At 44.7% G+C, this 20,045-nt stretch overlaps 1 protein-coding gene across 1 annotated transcript in view; it reads left to right on the forward strand.

The window, feature by feature from the left end:
• Positions 1-20,045, forward strand: part of TENM3 (teneurin transmembrane protein 3) — a 420,001-nt gene that overhangs the window by 246,657 nt on the left and 153,299 nt on the right. Inside the window, exon 3 of the mRNA XM_015569744.1 lies at positions 14,338-14,575. Within this exon, the coding sequence (XP_015425230.1) occupies positions 14,338-14,575 (238 nt within the window). The remainder of the gene's footprint in view (positions 1-14,337; positions 14,576-20,045) is intronic.

A 20,045-nucleotide genomic window follows, 5' to 3' on the forward strand; every position in this document is an offset into this window, starting at 1 on the left:
AAAAGCATTGCTGACTGGGAGGCTCAGTTGGTTGGGCATCATCCCTTACACCAAAAGGTTGCTGGTTCGATTCCTGGACAGAACACATGCCCAGGGTGCGGGTGTGATCCCCAGCTGGGTGCATCCGGAGGCAACCGATCAATGTTTCTCTCTCTCTCTCTCTCTGACTCTCCCCCTTCCTCTATCTCAAAAATCAATAAAAACATATCATTGGAAAACTAAAAAAGCATCAATACTCGGTTTTCATTTAAAAGGTCACTCTCATTGCAAAGGGCAAGAATGCAAAAGATCTGGAAGGAATATCCTACTCACTGGCTAGGATATGACTTAAAATTGATTATAGTTTCCCTAGCCAGCATGGTTCAATAATTGAGTGTTGACCTATGAACCAGGAGGTCAGCCTTCAATTCCTGGTCAGGGCACATGCCCATGTTCGGGCTTAATCCCCAGTGTGGGGCATGCCGGAGGCAGCCGATCAATGATTCTCTCTCATAATTTCTTTTAATTATCACCTGAGGGTATTTTTCCATTGATTTTCACAGAGAGTGGAAGAGAGGGGGAAAGACAGAGAGTAATATGGATGTGAGAGAAACGCATCGATTGGTTGCCTCCTGCACTCACCCTGACCAGGGCCTGGCCAGGGAGGAGCTGCAGCTGAGGTATGTGCTCTTGATCTGAATCCAACCCAGGACCCTTCAGTCCACCGGCCAATGCTCTTTCCACTGAGCCAAACCAGGTAGGGCTTTCTCTCATCATTGATATTTCTATCTCTCTCTCCCTCTCCCTTCCTCTCTGAAATCAATAAAGATATATTAAAATAATTCTTTAAGAAATTGATTACAGTTTAAGGTAAGCTATTTCTAGACAGCATGAACCCCATAAACCCCGGGTAGCAAATACGCTATCAAGTGATCTGCAGGGTAAAAAGCAAAGGCAGAGTTAACATTTGGGGGAAAGAAGATCAGCAGGTCGTTGTCAGATCCATTATTTCTCCTATAGTTGCTGAAATATTTAAAAAAATAAAATTCACAATAAGGTTCAGATAAAGTAGGCAAAATCTCTTTACTGGTTAATTGTCATTTTAAAAACGTATTATAATCGTCATCAGAACATTTACAAAACAGGTCAGTTTTCATTTAAGTCTGAAAGTTGCATCCTGGCTTTTTGCATACTTGTTTTCACAAGCCATTGTAATATTGAAATCAGAAGCAAATTTAAATTTGATGTAAAATGAATCTCACTAGATGTGCCTTAAGATGTTCCAGGCTACAACGAAAGGTAATGCAGAGTGGTTTATGTTTAGTGTTTTTAACATGAGATAGGATGGGAGGGTGTTTATGGCATGAGTTACTGTGGAGTTTTCATCATATTTACATTTGTAGGATGGTGTGTGTTTTTAATCCTCACCAGAGGATATATTTATTGATTTTAGAGTGAGAAGAAGGGAGAGAGAAACAGAAACATTGATGTGAGAGAGAAACACGGATCAGTTGCCTCCCGTGTGCACCTTGACTGCGATTATTGAGCCCACAACCCAGGAATGTGCGCTGACCGGGAATTGGCTGCAACCTTTTCGGTGTGCAGTACGACGCTCCAACCCACCGACCCACCTGGCCAGGGCTGTAGTAATGATTTACTTTTTGTAAATGTTTGATATATATAAATAAAGATAATATAGTTTTCTAAAATTATCTTAATTTTTAATATTTATGACACAAGCTAATATGTTTGAAGAAAATATTATGTATTGTGTAAACTAGAGAATTTCAAAGCTGAAAATCTTTAGAACTCACTGAATAGTGCTTCCTGCCATTCCCCATGACCATTTTTTTTACAAGCAGAAATGCTGCGGCCCTGAAGTTGGCTTGTCTGTGGTTACCCTTGGTAGTGAAAGCAAGTGCTCCACCCAATGAACCCTTTCCTAGTACTTCTGTACCACACATTTATCTGTGATACGGGATATGCTGTCTGAAAAGTTTGTAAATTCTGCATGATTTCGAATATTTGATTTGCTTTTCTTCTTCTTTATAAACCACTTGTCACATAGTAATGGTTTTAGTTGTCTTTATAGTCTGTCCTTTTCCATATTCAAACATGTGTTTCATTTATATCAGATCCTATATTCCACTAAAGTCAGTAAAATTTAATTGCACAAAAATCAGATGTTTATTAGGTAATGAGAGAGGAGAGGAGAGTGTTAATGATTGTATATCAACAATTTTTTATTGTCAAGATTGGGATAGGGTCTTGCTTTTTTGCTTATTACTCTCAGGTGGATTTTTTTAAATGGGTAGAAGAATATCCTGAAATATACACCTGAAACATTTCAAAGGTATTTTTATCCCGTTTGTATGCATGTATAGTAGATGCCTTTTATGTATGTTTCTGTAAGAAATAATTATGCAAAGCCAAGAATTTCAATAGCGGATAATATGTCTGTGGCATTGCTTGCATACACACAGAGCAAGATGAACTGCTTTAACAAGCAAGGTCCCTGAACATTTATTCCCACCACTGGGATCAGCCAGGGTGCTTGGCATGTGAGATGAACTATGCACTTTTGAGCAGCAACCGTAGAAGCCAAAATATCTTCCAAGAGAACCTATTGCCATTCAAGAGAAGTTGCCTTTTAAATAAAACAAGCAAAGCAGCTGTTATCCAATAACAAAAAAGAATCCTCCTATATAATAAAAGCGTAGTGCGCAAATTATTCCCTCAACCGGAAGGTCTGGGAGTTTGACCAGGGGGTGGGGCCAGCTGGGGCAAGGGAGGGAGGCTCTGGCCGGAGGTGATGACAGGCAGCCAGCAGCCACTAGGGACCCAACCAGTGTACGAATTTTGTGCACTGGGCCTCTAGTAGCAGAGATAATCCATGTGAAATGAGAAAGAGGTGAGTAAGTTTGCGGTCTATGTAATTTCACATTACGTATATTAGGAACTTCGAAGAAATGTTTAAGTAACTCTGAAGAATGTGCTCTTCTAGTCTTCTGGGCCTCTTGTTGCTGTGTATTGAGCTTTCTCAGTCTAGCTTTTTGGTCATTGAACTACTTTACATATTTAAGCATTCTGGATCTTTCTGGTGCCACCTCACCGAGTTTCCTATATCTCTTTCCCAATTTCCTGGTCACCTCTACAGTTGTGTCTAATAATGTACTGTTTAAACCATCCAATCCATTTCTAATTTCAGTGGCTGCATTTTTCCTATTTTTACACATTTTACTTTTTTGCATAACTACCACATATTTTTCTTAATGCCTTTTTCTTCTGTTATTAACCATCTGTGCGCCGTAAGTGTCCACAGACACAAGCGGAGGACCTTTTTGAATTAAATTCAACATATCATGGCGGTTAACTGGTTAAATTGTTTAAGTCCTTAATTCTAAACATGCTTGTAGTTTTATCTGATTAGATAAAAAATTCCTGATGTTTGTTTTGTATGTAGCGTTTGGCTCCGTGTGGGTGGTTTCCTCTTGAGCTTTTGTAGTTTGGGATGGTGAGCGCATTGAAGGCAGTGTTTTGTCTGTGGGAATCCTATGTGAGTTGGGTTCAGCACAGAGTCTGTTAAAGAAGGTTTGCGTTTGCTTCTGCCAGGTGACAGGAAGCATTGCTGATCCAGGGCCACTTTTTTAAAGCATTTTTTTATATTGATTTCAGAGAGAGGAAGGGAGAGGGAGAGAGAGAGAGAGAGAGAAACATCCATGATGAGAGAGAAACGTTGATTGGCTGCCTCCTGCACGTCCCCTACTGGGGCTCAAGGCCACAACCCAGGCCTGTGCCCTTGACCGGGAATGGAGGTTCACCTATGACCTCCTGGTTCGTAGGTGGACGCTCAACCACTGAGCCACACCGACCTGCACAGGGACCACTTTTTATACTAATTGCTTGGCTGGGGGTTTCCAGAATTTCTTGATGGTATAAGTTTCAACCGCATACTCCCAGGGAAGCCCAGGCCAGTGTTAACATTTTCAAGAGTTGTTTGTTCTCAGCGAGAGCTGAAGACAACACAGCAAGATTCCTGTTGGCTCCAGCTGCCATGAGAAGATTTTTTTAAGTCTATTCTTAGACTGAGAGTATCGCACCTCATGTAGGGGGTCTCAACAACAACTGAGGCCTTCTCTCCGATTTCATCAGTAAATTGTTGCAGAGCTGGCCGATCTCCTCCGGGAAACCAGTGTCGGCTCACAGGCTCGCAACACTTTTCTCTCCCCTCGGTTTCTGGCCAATCCTTTCTTCCCAGTTCAGTTGTATTAACCGAAAGTGTAAGCTCTGCTGTTGGGCTGAAATTGTTGGCTGTTTTGTTCACTGCCATATCCTCAGTGCCTGGAACAGAGCCTGGCACATGTTAGACACTCCATAGATATACTAAATGCAAGTAGTCTAAAAGGTATGTATTATCTTCTACCCAGCAGTTCTGGGTATTTTTTAAAATATATTTTATTGATTTTTTTTTTTACAGAGAGGAAGGGAGAGGGATAGAGAGTTAGAAACTTCGATGAGAGAGAAACATCGATCAGCTGCCTCCTGCACACTCCCTACTGGGGATGTGCCCACAACCGAGGTACATGCCCTTGACTGGAATCGAATCTGGGACCCCTCTATCCCCTGAGCCAAACCAGTGAGGGCAGTTCTGGGTATTTTATAGCAACGACTTGCTAGGTAATCTAGGTTACCACATTGCTTGAAATAGAGAGTACAATGGACTCTCAGAGAAAAAAGAGAATACAAAGATTTAAAGACGCACTTTGATGATTTCTTCTAATCTTCAAAGAATGGCCCTAGAGAAACTGAACCAAATTCTCACTAACTCAGTAAGTATAGCAAATGACTCCATCTGTGCTCACTCACATAATGTCCTCCGGTCAGCACCAGTCTTCCTTTCCCAGCTCTGAGGCTTTTCATACCCCAGTGTCTTTATGTAAATAGCCTTACAGTCAATCGTCTGATGATGGTGATAAGAAGGATATTGTTTACTTATATGGGGTTTTACAGTTTTAAAGCACATTTTTAAAAATTTTCATTTGATTTGTATGCAGCTATCTGAAATGCCTGTGGCAGGTAGTGGGCGGTGAACATTTTTACACGGTGGCCTGCAGAGGTACGTCAGTGGACAGTTCGTTTCCAAATACGTGGCTTGTGTGAGAATCACTAGATGAAATAACGAACCAGAGGAGTAGGTTTATGTAAAAGAGATTTTCTGTGTGACGCGAGATCTTTCTCTCCCAATTCCCATTACACCACCATAGGTGGTTATCTTACTAATACAGGATTTGGGAGGGCAGGTGGGAATGGAGAAGAGAAAGCACTCTGACTGTCTAAATAGTTTGCTCTACTAGGAACTCAGTCGCAGTCTTACTGAAATCACCTATTTCCTTAACTCAGACTCTCCCCATTTTTAAGGAAAACGCCCGCTACTTAATTTTTTCCTTCATAGGGAAGTCATGGCAACTAATGGTCTGCAATACATATGATATTTTCTGGGCAAAGGAGACATTTCTATATTTAATTTATTTTCGGTGTCATAAAGTTTTTGAATGTATAACACATCCTTCCTGATAAATCCTGAAATGTACCCGGAGGAAGGAGGCGTTATTAAATTACCGTTAGCAAATCCAGGAGAGCGCCTTCCCCCGTGAGATCGCTGAGCTCCTTGATAATGGAACAAAAGATGAAGCCGAACCCCAAATTGAGGTTGGGATTTTCAAGATCAAAAGCTGGCTACGACTCGTCCTTGGACATTGAGACCATCCACTGCAAGCTCTGGCCACTCTAGTCAAAACTGTTAACCGGTGCTTGTTGGCGCCAATTCAGTGTCAACAGAATCCCCAAGAAGGAAACTTTATTCAGTGCAAACAGCTCGGTAGTGATACAGCACAGCTGTGAGACAGAGCTGCCGCCGCCGGCCCCTCTGTGGCTACACAGCTCCGCCCTGCTCCTTGCTGGTCTGCATGGCCCTGCGCTGCTCTGCAGACACATCTTAGGGGTCCAGCCCAGCCAGGGGAACGCAGTCTGCAGAGAAAGTGGTTTCCAGAGCCAGAGGGTAGCTGGCTTATCTGGACAAACGTCCCCACCGTGAGCCCTTGATGGGTCCATCCTCATGCAAATGAGGACTCCTTTTAGAAGAGTTTATATTTTATTGATTTTTTACAGAGAGAAGGGGAGAGGGATAGAGAGTTAGATGAGAGAGAAACATCGATCAGCTGCCTCCTGCACACTCCCTCCTGGGGATGTGCCCACAACCAAGGTACATGCCCTTGACCGGAATTGGACCTGGGACCCCTCAGTCCGCAGGTGGACGCTCTATCCACTGAGCCAAACCAGCTAGGGCCAAATAGTCAAAACTTTTGATTGGTCCAAAAGGCACTGTTCTGACTGGTCAGAATAGAGCTTCTCTTGTTGATCAGAGCTGTGGGGCTCTGATTGGACAGAGAAGACCTCAGCCCTAGTGGTTGAAATAGGGCCCCAGGAACTCCTTCCTAGGGGCAGACTCTGATGGCAGGTGCACTGCAGGCGGCCTGGGTGCCGAGGCCGGTGTTCCGGGCAGGCTTCTCCCTGCGCGCAGTTTGGGCGCCAGGCCCCTGGGCAGCAATGGCTGCGAGGCTCTGCTTTTTCCCACAGTGGAGCCCAGGAGGCCAGCAGGAGCCTTTCTTGGTGGGTGCCTTCTTTCTCGGGGCTCTCAAAACCAGCGCAATAGTGAGGTACACAGCACGAGGAGCTTGGTAGGTTTTGTTTTGGCGACTGTCTCAAGGGAGAGGTGAGTTTGGAAAAAAACTTACATTTTAAAAAACTTACATTTTGGACAGGTAAAGGAGTGGCCAGGAAGTGAAGTGAGGATGCGTCCATTTCATGATACAGAAGCAAAGACTTCAACCCACCCCTGCTCATCACCCAGTCCATGGCTGTGGCTCCTTCTAAACGTGTCTAGTTCTGGAGCTGAGCTTATTTATCCACTGGCAGTGATGTGAGCGCTTCAATCACCTGCTGTAATTTTTGTTCCGTTGGTCAAATACAAACAAACAGCTGTTAGTATCCAAGACGAGGCACGGATGACTGTTCTGTTTGGAAAAGTTGGAAATGTTTGTGTTCTTTTGGGTTTCTTTCCACCTCCCCCTGCCCTCTCCCCATCCTGCCCTCCCTCCAACTCCCTCTCTCCATTTCCCATTTGTCTTTTGTTGGCAGATTTGACTCAAACTGCAGGCAGTTCTTTCCCCGCAGCCCAGGTCCCCGCCCCAGCTTCTGCTCCCTTCCGGGTTAGAGCACTTCCTCCCTGGGGACCTTGGCAGCCAGCGCACAACTGCTTCCAGGGACTGCGACCAGGGAGCACAGGGAGCACAGAGAGGGAAGGGAGTGGGCCAAGGAGCTGTGGTTGTAGCCATGGCGACACCTGCTCAGAGCCAGGGCCAGCCCCTTCTCCTCCTCACCCCTCAGCCCCCTCTCACCTGCCAGTACGGTGTGAGCAGAGGCCCGCACACCAGCGCACCCATACTCCTGGGACCACGGAGGTGTTTGGATCTGCCTGCAGGTATCATTTCCCCCCCAGCTTTCCTGTTTGAAAGCCCATTTCCACTCTGCTCCCCGGAGACCACAGCCCAAGGCCGTACATCAGACAGGCGCTACACTGCATATGCTGGAAGCTGCCAGGGGTGGCTGTTCGTTTAAAAAGTCAAACCAGCAAATACGCCCCATACATTACAAAACCAGGGGTCTCTCTTTTATTTTTCTTGACGCGATCCTGCGGCCATACCAGTGGGAGAGACAGACCCACGTCAGGATTATGCGATCAGATTCCTCTTCTGTGGGAATCGGCAGGACGTTGGTTTAATTTTTATTCCTGCGACCTTTCTGATTCTTGTTTGCTTGCCTGTTAAAGGGCAATCACTTGCTCCGCAGACCTATCTGATTGTGCTACTTCCTGCGATGGCGTCTTCAGTTGCTTCGCTTTGCCTCACCACGTGCTGGTATCTTCCCGCCATTGATAAGTTCCCTCTCAGCACTTACTGTGCGCCAGGCTCCGTCTCTCTTGCCTCCTTTCCGTAAGCACCATCAGGACTCCATCAGACCATCAAACCTCAGAGGGAAGGTAGGGGAGCATGGGAGTACCGGGGAGAGATCAACCAAAGGACTTGTATGCATGCATGTAAGCCTAACCAACGGACACAGACACCAGGCGGGTGAGGGCATGAGTGCGAGGGCAGGGAAATGGGGGATAAGGACACATATGTAATACCTTAATCAATAAAGAAATTAAAAGTCAAAAAGAACAAATAAACCAGTGGAATCTATAAAAAAAGAAATGGGGCTCCTGGAGATGGGGAGCTTATCAACACCGTTCCCCACTGAAAACTAAGTATCCCATTCATTGTCCTTTGTCTCCATGGCACCGTTTACCTCCCTGACTCAGCAGCAGACTTGTTAGGAGCCGTGTCAAAAGTTTCATTCCTTCCCTGCAGGGTCAGTCAACACTGCCTGCATTTGCTAGGAGTTGGGGTTTATAAGTCACTTAAACTGGAATGTACCCCATTAGCCAACAGCCCTTTTGTGGTCTAATAGTTGACACACTTACTGAGTGTGTACTCTGATCCAAGTTGGTACCCCATGCGGCTAGGGTCAGGGGACAGCCTTAATGACACTGTTCAAAAACTGAATTGTTTGGTGGTGAAGGGCTGAGCAGAATGACCAATAACTTGTCTGATATTTATTAATTTTTGTTCAATTTATGAAATAAAAGCAAGCAACCATTAGACTGTCATGAAAGTTACGTGAGCAGTAGGAACTTGCAAAAAGAAGACTGAACCGAGTAAAGACACTGGTTGGGTACGATACGTAATTGCTCGTAAGCATAGTGCCAACATTTTTACTTTAAAAACAGAAAGGCAGGGAAAAATATTTTGAAAAAAGAACCTGCACCTTTTCTAAAATATTTAATTTGGAGCATTTCTAACCATAAGCTTTAAAATACAAGTTCAAGGCTTAGTGAAGGTCCTGAGAAACCCAAGGAAACTGAAGTGAGAATCCTTGCCTTTCAGACTCTAAGAGTTTGGTTGGGGCCCAGCCAGTGTGGCTCAATGAATGAGCGTCAGCCCAGGAGGTCACAGTTCGATTCCTGGTCAGGGCACATGCCAAGGTTTCAGGCTCAACCCCCAGTAGGGGGCGTGCAGGAGGCAGCTGATCAATGATTCTCATCGATGTTTCTATCCCTCGCCCTTCCTCTCTCAAAAAAAAATCAATAAAAATATTCTTTTTTCCAAAAATAATTTATTTGGGGAAATAAGACATGTTTGTAATTAATTACTTTACAATTAAAGACAGTATGGGCAGCCCTAACCGATTTGGCTCAGTGGATAGAGCGTCGGCTTGCGGACTGAAAGGTCCCAGGTTTGATTCCGGTCAGGGGCATGTACCTTGGTTGCGGGCACATCCCCAGTAGGAGGTGTGCAGGAGGCAGCTGATCAGTGTTTCTCACTCATCGATGTTTCTAACTCTCTATCTCTCTCCCTTCCTCTCTGTAAAAAAATCAATAAAATATTTTTTAAAAAATAATAAAGACAGTAGGGGCAGGCTCCAATTTTCACCACGTCAGCCTCTCTTCATTGACTTCTTCACAAATCACCCTTCACTCAACAAATAATTTATCCTTGTGTGGTCTTTAGGGGGTTCCGAAGTGAAGTGGTTGTGAACCTGGCCCATGGAGACTCTAGCAGAGGACATGTGACCCCTAAGATGAGTTGTAATGCCGAGGGGAGGGTGGAGAGAGCAGAGAGAAAAGGGGACAGCTAAAATGAACCTCAGAGCCCTCGCTGGTTTGGTACAGTGGATAGAGCGTCGGCCTGTGGACTGAAGGGTCCCGGGTTAGATTCCGGTCAAAGGCACCGTACCTTTGATTGCAAGTTCCCCGGCTCTGGTCAGGGTGCATGCAGGAGGCAACCAATCAATGTGTCTCTCTCACATCAGTGTTTATCTCTGTCTCTCCCTCTCCCTTCCACTCTCTCCAAATATCAATGGAAAAATATGCCCGGGTTAAGATTAACGAAAATAAAATAAATCTCAGAGAAGCGATCACTGACCTCAGCTGGAAGAGAACCGGAAGGCTGTCATCTTAGCGTTTGCAATGCATGGGATTTGGGTAGAGAAAGAAGAAGGAACATGTCTTTCTGGTGAGAAGCAACTAAGCAGCAGTGTGGGCACCAGGCTTGACTTGAACAAAGATACGTAAGGGGATTCATGGGAAAACTTTCGCAAAAATATGTTCGGGGCTCTCTTTGAGCAAGTATACCACTCACCTTTGGAGTTCACCGGAGGTGTCAGAGGCCCTAGGGGGCCATTTGGAGGAAAATGACGTGTGGAGAGCTACGTTTCGGGAGCATTAAACATGGTGACTGCGATGTGCCTGTCCCATCTGTGACACAGCCATTGCAACCCAGTTTTCTTCTCACGTCAGCGCAAAGCCCGAGTCGATGGCTTAGGTTACAGCCAAGCCTGCAGTTAATGGTTAGGTTGTTCTCGTGTGGGTTTGCCCGCCTGTGTTAGACTCCGAGGGCCGGTCTCCCAGGCTAGTCCCTGCTTTCTGTCTCCTCGTGTCAGTGTTGAACCTCAGTCATAAAATGTTCCCTGGGTGTTCAGTTGTTCTTCGTACGAGGACTTGAGAATTTTCTCTCCATTCTCAGTGCCAGTAATAGTTACACTTTTCTGAGCAAACCCGTGTATCTTGCAAACACTCCGAATTATGTAACTGGTCTTGTTTTCCTTTGTTTTGACAACTAGATAATTTAGAGCCAGGTCTGTATCCTACTTTAGAAATACATAGAACTACACAGCCGGGATGTTGTCCGCTAACCTCACATCTGGCTTTATCTTATCTCTCGGTTTTCTGTTATTCTGTCTTCCTTTTTGGCTACGTTCAGTCTTTTTTTATCTTGTTCTCCTGTGTGAACCTACTCTGTCTTGAATACGTTGGTGTAGATAAGCACATACTCAGCCAGTTTTATGTCCTAATGAGTCCAAAACTCTAGGGTAGCGTTGACCGCCAGCCGAGGCCGCGGGCCTTGCGTCTGCCTGTGGCTGCGGCAGCCGTTACATTTCTGGCCATTCAGCTCCTCCACTCAGACGCTGCCCTTACTCTGTTCCATCAGATTTTAGACTGGCCCGCGCTTTCATTACCTGGATTTGTTTTGCTGGTAGGTCTCCTCATGATGTAGTCGAGGACCCAGCGGACAGGACATACTGAGCTGAAATAGTCCGGACACGCAGCTGGAAAGAGCGTGGGTCTTTGCAGGGTGCCTTGTACATGCTACGTCCCCAGACAATACAGGTGCCGAATGGACGAGGGAACCTAGAGGAGGCCACAGTGGCACTAACTGTTTTTGAAACCTTACATGGAAGCTTTTTCTCGCTGTTTACCTTTTTATTTGCTTTAAGATTCAGAATCTTAAGTTCAACCTGTTGAAATATTTGCTGATGATAATATATCTTAAAATCATTTCATTTTCAATAGCCATCTGAACATTCACAATGCCTTCCCATCGACACAGTGCTTTCACCTGTTATGAACAGCATATCCTTGGAACACAGAGACCTGATGTATGTATGCAGGGTGGCTGGGTGAATGAATGAATGAATGAATGAGTGTATGTCACTGAATCCTTAGATTGCACGAATAGCTCGATGGGGCAGTGTTACTGCCATCTTACAGATGAGTAAACTGAGGCCCCCTGTCATGATGCTGACAGAGTTAGAAATTAACGTGGCAGTGTGACAGCTGCTACACAGTTCTCCTTTATGTAGTGTAATACCTTATTTATAATTTATTCTACATAGAGTATCCCCCCAAAATGCATACACACACTTTGAATAATTATAAAGGAGGTGTTTATTAAAATACATATCATTGTCATAATTGACCTGTAAGCTATTAAAGTGTGTATACATTTTTGGGACACCCTGTAAATCATCTATAATAATAAAAGCATAATACGCTAATTAGACTAGACAGCCAAACGACCTTCTGGACATCCTTCCAGACAACCTTCCGGACAAAGCCACGGCTGCGAGGGCCAAGCCCCTTGCACACATTTCTTGCATTGGGCCTCTAGTATATGTATAATATAGAATTATATGGAGTAAATTATTATAATTCTATATATGAGATATAGAATACATTATCTACACTAATAATAGAGAAACATGCAAATTGTGTCACTCTGCTACACCCACCAGCCAATCAGAACAACTATGCAAATTAACCCAACAAAGATGTAGGCTTGGTGCAAAGACTAAAGGCTCTGACCAGAGTGAAGACTGAAGACTGAAGAGACGTGGCTTCTCTGCTGTGGCCGAACCAAAGGCCTGGGTCCTAGGTGCTGAAGGAAAACCGGTGCCAGTCGCCAGGGAAAGGAAGGCCTATTGCGCAAATCTTCATGTAACAGGCTTCTAGTGTATTTTATAATCCCACTCTTTCATGGCACCATGCTTAAAAACACAGGAGTCATCTGACCCAACCCTCTTCTTCTTTTTAGACACAATCTTAGTACTTTTCCCTGTTTCCATTCCATTGACACCTAGCTGGTCTAGGCCCCGGTAACTGTAGCTTATTCTGTCATCCAACAAGCAGCTTGAAATGTCCCTAACCACACACACAGGCACGGATGCTGGGGCGGCAGAGCTAGTTAATTACTCTGTGTACCTGAGCGATAAATCTTCTATGAATTTTAAACTGTTAGTTTCATTTTTTTCTAACACTGTTAAACTATGTGCTATTTTAACTCTGCCGTTTCCCCCAAAGGCTAATTTCAATTTAACTGAGGTTTAGACACATAATTTTTCATGAGCACCAAAGCAATGGACTGGGCCAGATTTCTCTCGTGTCTAGTATGGGGATCTTCACGAAGAGAGACTGGGCAAGGAAGCTGCTTTTTTCGTATATTTAGGTGATATCTCTGGCCCTCACTTCAAGAGTAAGAAATTATTACTTGTTAAATGATGTGAAATGGATTATTTGAGACCAATAGAAGCACGCAGTAATTACTGATATTATATACTAGGGGAGGGCTTATTTTAATTGGTGTCCCCTATAAAGAAGTTTAGTAATATATAGTTAGACTATTATATATCATGTATTCATTTCATGTGACCAGAATTATAATGCTTGGCTGTCTAATTTGGCTTCATCACTGCTGGCGTTCACATTGTAGATGAAAGATAGTCCCTATGTTTCCTATTCCCTTTTAATATGTGCATTTATATTAATAGCATGGTTTAATACATCACTTTAAAATTATATTGCCCTTTGAACTACATTTAGTAAAAAATTGACATCTTTGTGTGTGGAACCATAATAAGTTTAGCATGAAATGAAGGAGTCCTCTGTCTGCTTGCTAAAATGTAGCCTTTGTGAATCCTGGCATTTCCAAAGCTGGGTAGGTAATGAGGTTGAAAAGTATGCCTCAGAATCTGCAAACTTTCACCTACGACATCTTAGCTTTAGGGGACCCTTTTCTGGTTACAACCTAACGTTGTATTTATATTTGGAAGTTTTCTGGATCTTTCCTGATTCTGGTTTAGGACAAAATGTTTGTACCCCTGACACAGGGGCACACCCCACTCTGGTCACCTGGGACTGACTCCGCACGCCGTCCTGCCGCGGTCCGGTCCCGCCGTGAAATTGGCAAGTCTGCCGTGTGTCACGGTCATTAAGTCTGCGAGCATTCTGACGTGGTGGTCAGATGTGATTCTGTTAAATATCCATGAAACAGCATCTGCTTCCCAGAGTGACCTTCTGCTGAAGAGCCCTGGGCGTCACCGAGCGGATCGCATGCAGACCTGCCGGTCCGGGACGCACTAACACAGAGCTGCCGCTGTGGAGCAGCGAGCGTGGCATAATTTATTGCAGTTAAATAACTCTTAAAAAAAACGCCATCAAATAATTATAGAGATTATACGCATTTCGCAAACCTTTGTGTTCTACCGAAACTACCCATTTAATTTCAGGCTTGGTTTGTTTAAATAAGGCTGGAGTCAAAAGGCGCATTAGGGGAGCTGTCATGTGCTTTCTGTAGGTGTTAATAAAACCAGATGAGAAAAAAAAAGTCTGAAGCAAATTAGAACCAAAAGCAGTTTTGCCATCTGTTGTATATTAATCAGAACCCTGTGTATCAAGGGTAAAGCCGCTCTTAGAGCATGTCGCCAAACACCCACTTAATAGAATAATATGCAAATGTATTAGGTTATGGATTCAGAGGCAGGTTTTCATTCTCATTCACGCAGCGGAGCCCCAGCAGCGGGCAGCGTGTGTCGGGGTGGCTGTCCGCGGACACATAGGTAACGAGTGTCCTTTTCCATTTTCAGAGCAACCTGCTAACAGCCAAGGCCAGTCCACCCTGCAGCCGCTGCCCCCGCCCCACAAGCAGCACGCCGCCCAGCACCACCCGTCCATCACCTCCCTCAACAGAAACTCCCTGACGAACAGGAGGAACCAGAGTCCGGCCCCGCCGGCTGCGCTGCCCGCCGAGCTGCAAACCACACCCGAGTCCGTCCAGCTGCAGGACAGCTGGGTCCTTGGCAGTAATGTCCCACTGGAAAGCAGGTAACTCCTCCGGGCTCGGGGCGTCAGCACAGGTTTCAGTTCAACACGCCCAGCCTTTTCCATCGGAAAGGGAACTGAGCAAACTTCCGTACGCTGTTTGCTCTTTTCGAAGAGTGGTTCCCGGTGATGGCTGAGTTTTTTATGGCTGGGCCAATGAACTCCCCTTACTGCCGTTTTTTGTGGGGGGTTTTCTTGTGCACAAATCATCGCACGTCTTTAGACAAGGGCGGAGATGTAAAATGGGATTCGGGCTGTGAGCACGGCCAGCATCTACCTGGTACCAGACAGCCCTACTTTCCCCGCGGGGCTGTGTCCGTTACATCGGAAACTCAGAGTGGACGCCCAAGTGCGGTCCTTGAGCACAAGTCAGGCGACCGTGAGGACATTTTCGTTTTGTGCGGGATGAGAGGGGTGGGACCGGCTCTCCATCTTCCCTGAACCACCGCGTTCACCCTTAGACAGAGCCTTTGGAGTCCCTCCTGAGGATGCGCGTCCCAGCGCCCTTTCTGAAACTCATCCTCGGGTGTAACCCGGCCACTAGCCACCTGTCACCTACCTAGTAGTTCTACCCACTTCTGCGTGACGCGATTTTCCAGTGGAGTCATATAAGTGAATATGGATCATTGCGTGGTAGTTGATATTAACTGTGTTGACAAATATTTTTGAAATATGTCCAGTTGAGTCATCAGAAGCATGTTTAATTTCAGGGGTGTTCTATGTAGCACAGGAGACTCAAAAATTCTAGTGTCAGTAGGAGGGTTGATGTTCCTTAAGGCCATGTCTTAGAGTAGAGAGAACTGGAATAATTTTGCAGAAAGATACGCTGTGTTCTTGCTGTTCCTCATGTTACACTAATTTTGGTTGGTAAAGTCAGGAAAGAAAGTAGCCCTTCAAAGTACAACCCATTGTGGCTGTATGGGAAATCGTAGCTGATATCTCTGTATTCAGAAATCACTCTGGGGGTGATAGCAAAGCAGTACTATTTGAGATTCCCCTTCAGAGCAATACAGTTATTGAACCATCAATGGAATTGCATCTTAGGTTTTATGAGTTGACATAGGTGGAAAGCCTACCCGATGATATTATCTCATATATGTATAAAAAAATAATGAATCTAAAAATTGTCTATCGTGCTAAAAATGTTCATTTGTAGTATGGCTTTGTTTTCTCATTTTTAATGTTCACCTTATAACTATTGCTAATCAAAAGGTGTGGCATTTCCACCCTGGCTGGTTTTGCTCAGTGGGTAGAGCATCAGCCTACAGACTGAAGGATCCTGGGTTCGATTCTGATCAAGGGCACGTCCCTTGGTTGCAGGTTCCCGGCCCTGGTGGAGGCATGCGGGAGGCAACCAATGGGTGTACCTCTCTCATATCGGTGTTTCTCTGTCTCTCCCTCTCCCTTCCGCTCTCTCTAAAATTCAATGGAAAAAATGTCCTCAGGTGAGGATTAAAAAGAAAAAAAGATGTGGCATTTTAGCCTTGGCCAGTTTCTCAGTGGTTAGAGCGTCAGCCCACAGGCTGAAGGGTCACTGGGTCGATTCCCGGTCAAGGTCATGTGCCTCGCTTGCAGGTTTGCTCCCCATTCCTGGTCAGGGCATGTGCAGGAGGCAACCAATCGACGTTTCTCTCTCTCATCCCCCTCATCCTTCCCATCCACTCCATCTGAAAATCAATAGAAAAATTATCCTGGGGTGAGGATTAAAAAAAGAGAGGTGGCATTGGAGCTTGCAGGCACCGAGTGGCACCGGCGGGAGCAAGGCACGGCTGTCGCTCTCACACTGACACAGCCGAGCTGTGGCTTCCTTCCTCCTCTCGCTTGGTTGGAACTCCTGAGAGGAGGTACCAGCCTCACTTCTCATTGATTTTTTCCTTTTTTCGTTAAGGTCCCCCATTGAGCAGGAGTCTCAGGCTCCGTTTCAGCTACGTGAACAACTCTATCTCCACTGCGTCTGCCTTTAACAAGTTGTTCATCTACTGTAGCGTTTCATCTTTGGCAATTATTTCTATTATTTCTACATACTCATCTTACTGATTCTCGCTGTTCTGAAACTGCCCTTTAAAAATATAAACTATAAAGTATGAAATTCTTTATATAGCTAAGAATCTCTGTGTCTTTCTCTTTGGCTCCTCCCCTTTTCTCCTGTCAGCGTATATCGATAGCGGTTGGTCACAAATTGGCGTGTAATAAATCCAGGAAAATTGCAGTCCTGTGTGGACGGTAGGTTTATGAAAACTGGAGGGAAGACATAAAATAGTTCCTTCCTTGTCCTATCTGGTTTAGCGTAGCTTTCATTTAGATTTATTTAAAAAGCAGGGGTTTTTTTATTTATTTAAAAAGCAGGATACGTGTGCACCTGTAAGAGGAATAGGACAGTTTCTTGCATCCATAAAAATGTGTATGTCCTTTCTCTGATGAGTCTAACATTTGTTGCTGCTGAGACCATCGATACCACTGTATTGCACATTTCTCCTCAGAAAATAGACTAGTGCTGGTCTGTATTCTTGGTGAGTTTCAGATCCCCTGCAATCACAGGAAAAGGCAAACAAGCATTTGCAGTTGATAAACATATCTTTGGTGCCTCATCGTCCATCGCCTACAAATAACAATCAGTGCCCAGATCTACAGTGACTACTCGTGTGGAATGTTCCTCACAATTCCTTTTCTTTGAGCTGAGTATTCCTTATACTTCCTGTAGTTCACCTGCAGGCCATTTAATAGCTGCTTCAGGGCATAATCGCAGCTACGCCTGCCCAGACTCCAGGTGGCTGAGGGAAGGCTTAGACTTGACCCCCACAGCACAGCACTTAACGGTGTAGCTCAGTAACTCTCATCTGAAGCCCTGACCTTCAGCAATTGTAAAGTTAATTGCCTGCGGGGTCCTCATTTGTGGATGTGAATTAAGTAGCCTAATGCGTAGTTCCCTATTAGATGTTAACAAAACCGTTCGTTTGTAGCCATTTAATAAAACATTTATTAACGTCTTGTTTTATTATAAAGTGTACTTTGGCACTGATAGTTCATTAGTTATGTTCCCATAGCTTTTTACCTTGTAGTTCAGTAATGCGTTGCTAATTACTAATGTATGAAATTGCATATGAAATGACCTTTTTATTATTGCATGTTTAATTTAAATATTGAGATGTCCTGGGCGGTTTTAACGTGAAATCAATGGCTGCATCTTTAAAAACAAATAAAATCCCTAACCAGAAGTATAACGTATTAAACTGATAGTCCCTTTTCCCCTGACTTTAATCTTCACTCTAAATGGTTCTAGACAAGAGCGAGACAATCCTAGGAGCGTCAGGGCCACTCAGCCTCGCCGATCAGAAGTGTAGGCAGCACCCTGCCACTGAGGCAGCGCAGCGCCAGGAGCGCGCTCCCCATTGAAAAACTACCTCCTCCCACGTGCTGATGGCCAGCTGCCTGCCACAGGTGCTGAGTAGTAGGAGTCTCCGTGACTGAAGATACTCAGTAAAATGTTCCAGGGAGCGCCCCCACTGACTGCCGGGGTTCATGTCCCAGCATCAGGAAGGGTTCAGGAATCTGGAAAAGGCTGGGCACAGATGACAGAGGAATCCAGAGATTAATAAAGAGCCTGGAGATGAGATATAATTTTGAAAGGTATTGGGGGTCAGAGGACCTTCATCTAAAGGAACTGAAGACTCCCTCCTTGTCTAGGACCCTTGCTTTTATTAACACAATTTGTCCTAAGGCAAGGTGGAGATAATACACTTCAGTGGGTAAGGTTTCAAAGGGTACAGAAGCATTGTCAGTTTGGGGGAATTAGCCTATGGCTGTTCAGGTGTTTGGCCAGTAGGAGGCAATAACATGTAGATTAAGATGCCCTTTAACTGTCTGGCAGCCACAATCAGTTTCCTGTTCAGGTTTGGGGAAATGCCTTTAGCCATTCCCAGCAGGCGACTACATGTGTGACTCAACCCTGTTGAGTCCCCAAGTCTCATCAACCTGTTGATGAAACTCTTGAAATGATGACATGCTGGGATTGGTCCCCCGCAACTGACGTAGGTTCACTATGTGATGCCTTACACTTTCATTGAAGTTTGGGGAGACCCAGGGTACCTGTGGAGAAAGAATATCCCAGAATGTGGAAAAGAGATGCAAAATTAAAGAAAGTAGGTTCCTGAACACAAACTTTAAAATTGTACGGGGACCTAGGCTAACAATTCTTTTTCAAAAATACATGTTTTTATTGATTTCAGAAAGGAAGGGGGAGAGAGAGAAAAATAGAAACATCACTGATGAGTGAGACTCATCGATTGCCTGCCTCCTACACGCCCCCTACTGGGGATTGAGCTGAAACAGGGGCACGTATGCTGTCTGGGAATTGAATCATGACCTCCTGGTTCATAGGTCAATGCTCAACCATTGAGCCACAGCAGCCAGGCTCAGAATTCTTAATTCATCTTTGAGAATCTCATCATCTGCATTTAATAAAAAGAAACAAACAAACAACAGCATCAAAAAAAACCCCTGAAAATTCATCTAAATTACATACTAATAAATAGTACAAATCAACTGAGTCCTAGATCTTTTGAAATATCTCATTTTTAATGACTTACGGTATTTCTTAAAAGGCCTATGAAGAGATACATGTGCACCTATAAGAGGAATATGTAGAGTAATAACAAATTTACCTTTATGTGTTAGGTAGGCCAAGCACAAACCACATTTTTATCAGAGTAAAACCTCTTGTTTTTTTCACTATTCCTATCACTCAACAAAAAGTAAGTGAATGTTTGTAGGAAGGAACCCTACGTCTGCTAATTTTGTTCTTGAAACGAAAAAAACACACCTTCAGATCATCATGAAAGGCAACTCCCAACTCCCATAGCCTTGAAGCGTGTCCTTAGCGGAGGTCAGAAGAGTTTGGAGGGAATCATGCAGTCTCCCTTCAGTCAGAGGGGAGAGGCCCCTGCATCTCAGGCATTTCTGGCTCAGACCACTTCTGAGCATGATGAAGGCACCGCCCGGGAGAGCAGGCGTGTTCTTTTGTTTCATTGAAGTGAACCAGCCTGCTTGTAATAGCAATGAAGACACCAAGGAAGTATGCATTACTCATTAGGCTAGAGGCCTAACTACTTTTTTAAAGAGTTAATTTAAGAAATTGCCTTAGCTGGTTTGGCTCAGTGGATAGAGCATTGGCCTGCGGACTGAAGGGTACGATTATGGTCAAGGGCATGTACCTCGGTTGCAGGCTCTTCCCTGGCCCTGGTCTAGGCTCTTGCATGAGGCAACCAATCGATGTGTTTCTCTCACATCCATGTTTCTCTCTCTCTGTCTCTCCCCCTCCCTTCCACTCTCTCTCTAAAAATCAATGCGAAAAATAACCTTAAGTGAGGATTAACAAACACACAAAGAGAGCTATAATCCAGTTGGTGGAGAAATAAAATAGTAGCATAAAATACTCACTGTTCTTTATCACTGGCGGGAGGCAGAGAAAATGAAT

Source organism: Myotis davidii, unplaced genomic scaffold (assembly GCF_000327345.1).
Source record: "Myotis davidii unplaced genomic scaffold, ASM32734v1 scaffold184, whole genome shotgun sequence".
Classification (NCBI taxonomy): domain Eukaryota; kingdom Metazoa; phylum Chordata; class Mammalia; order Chiroptera; family Vespertilionidae; genus Myotis; species Myotis davidii.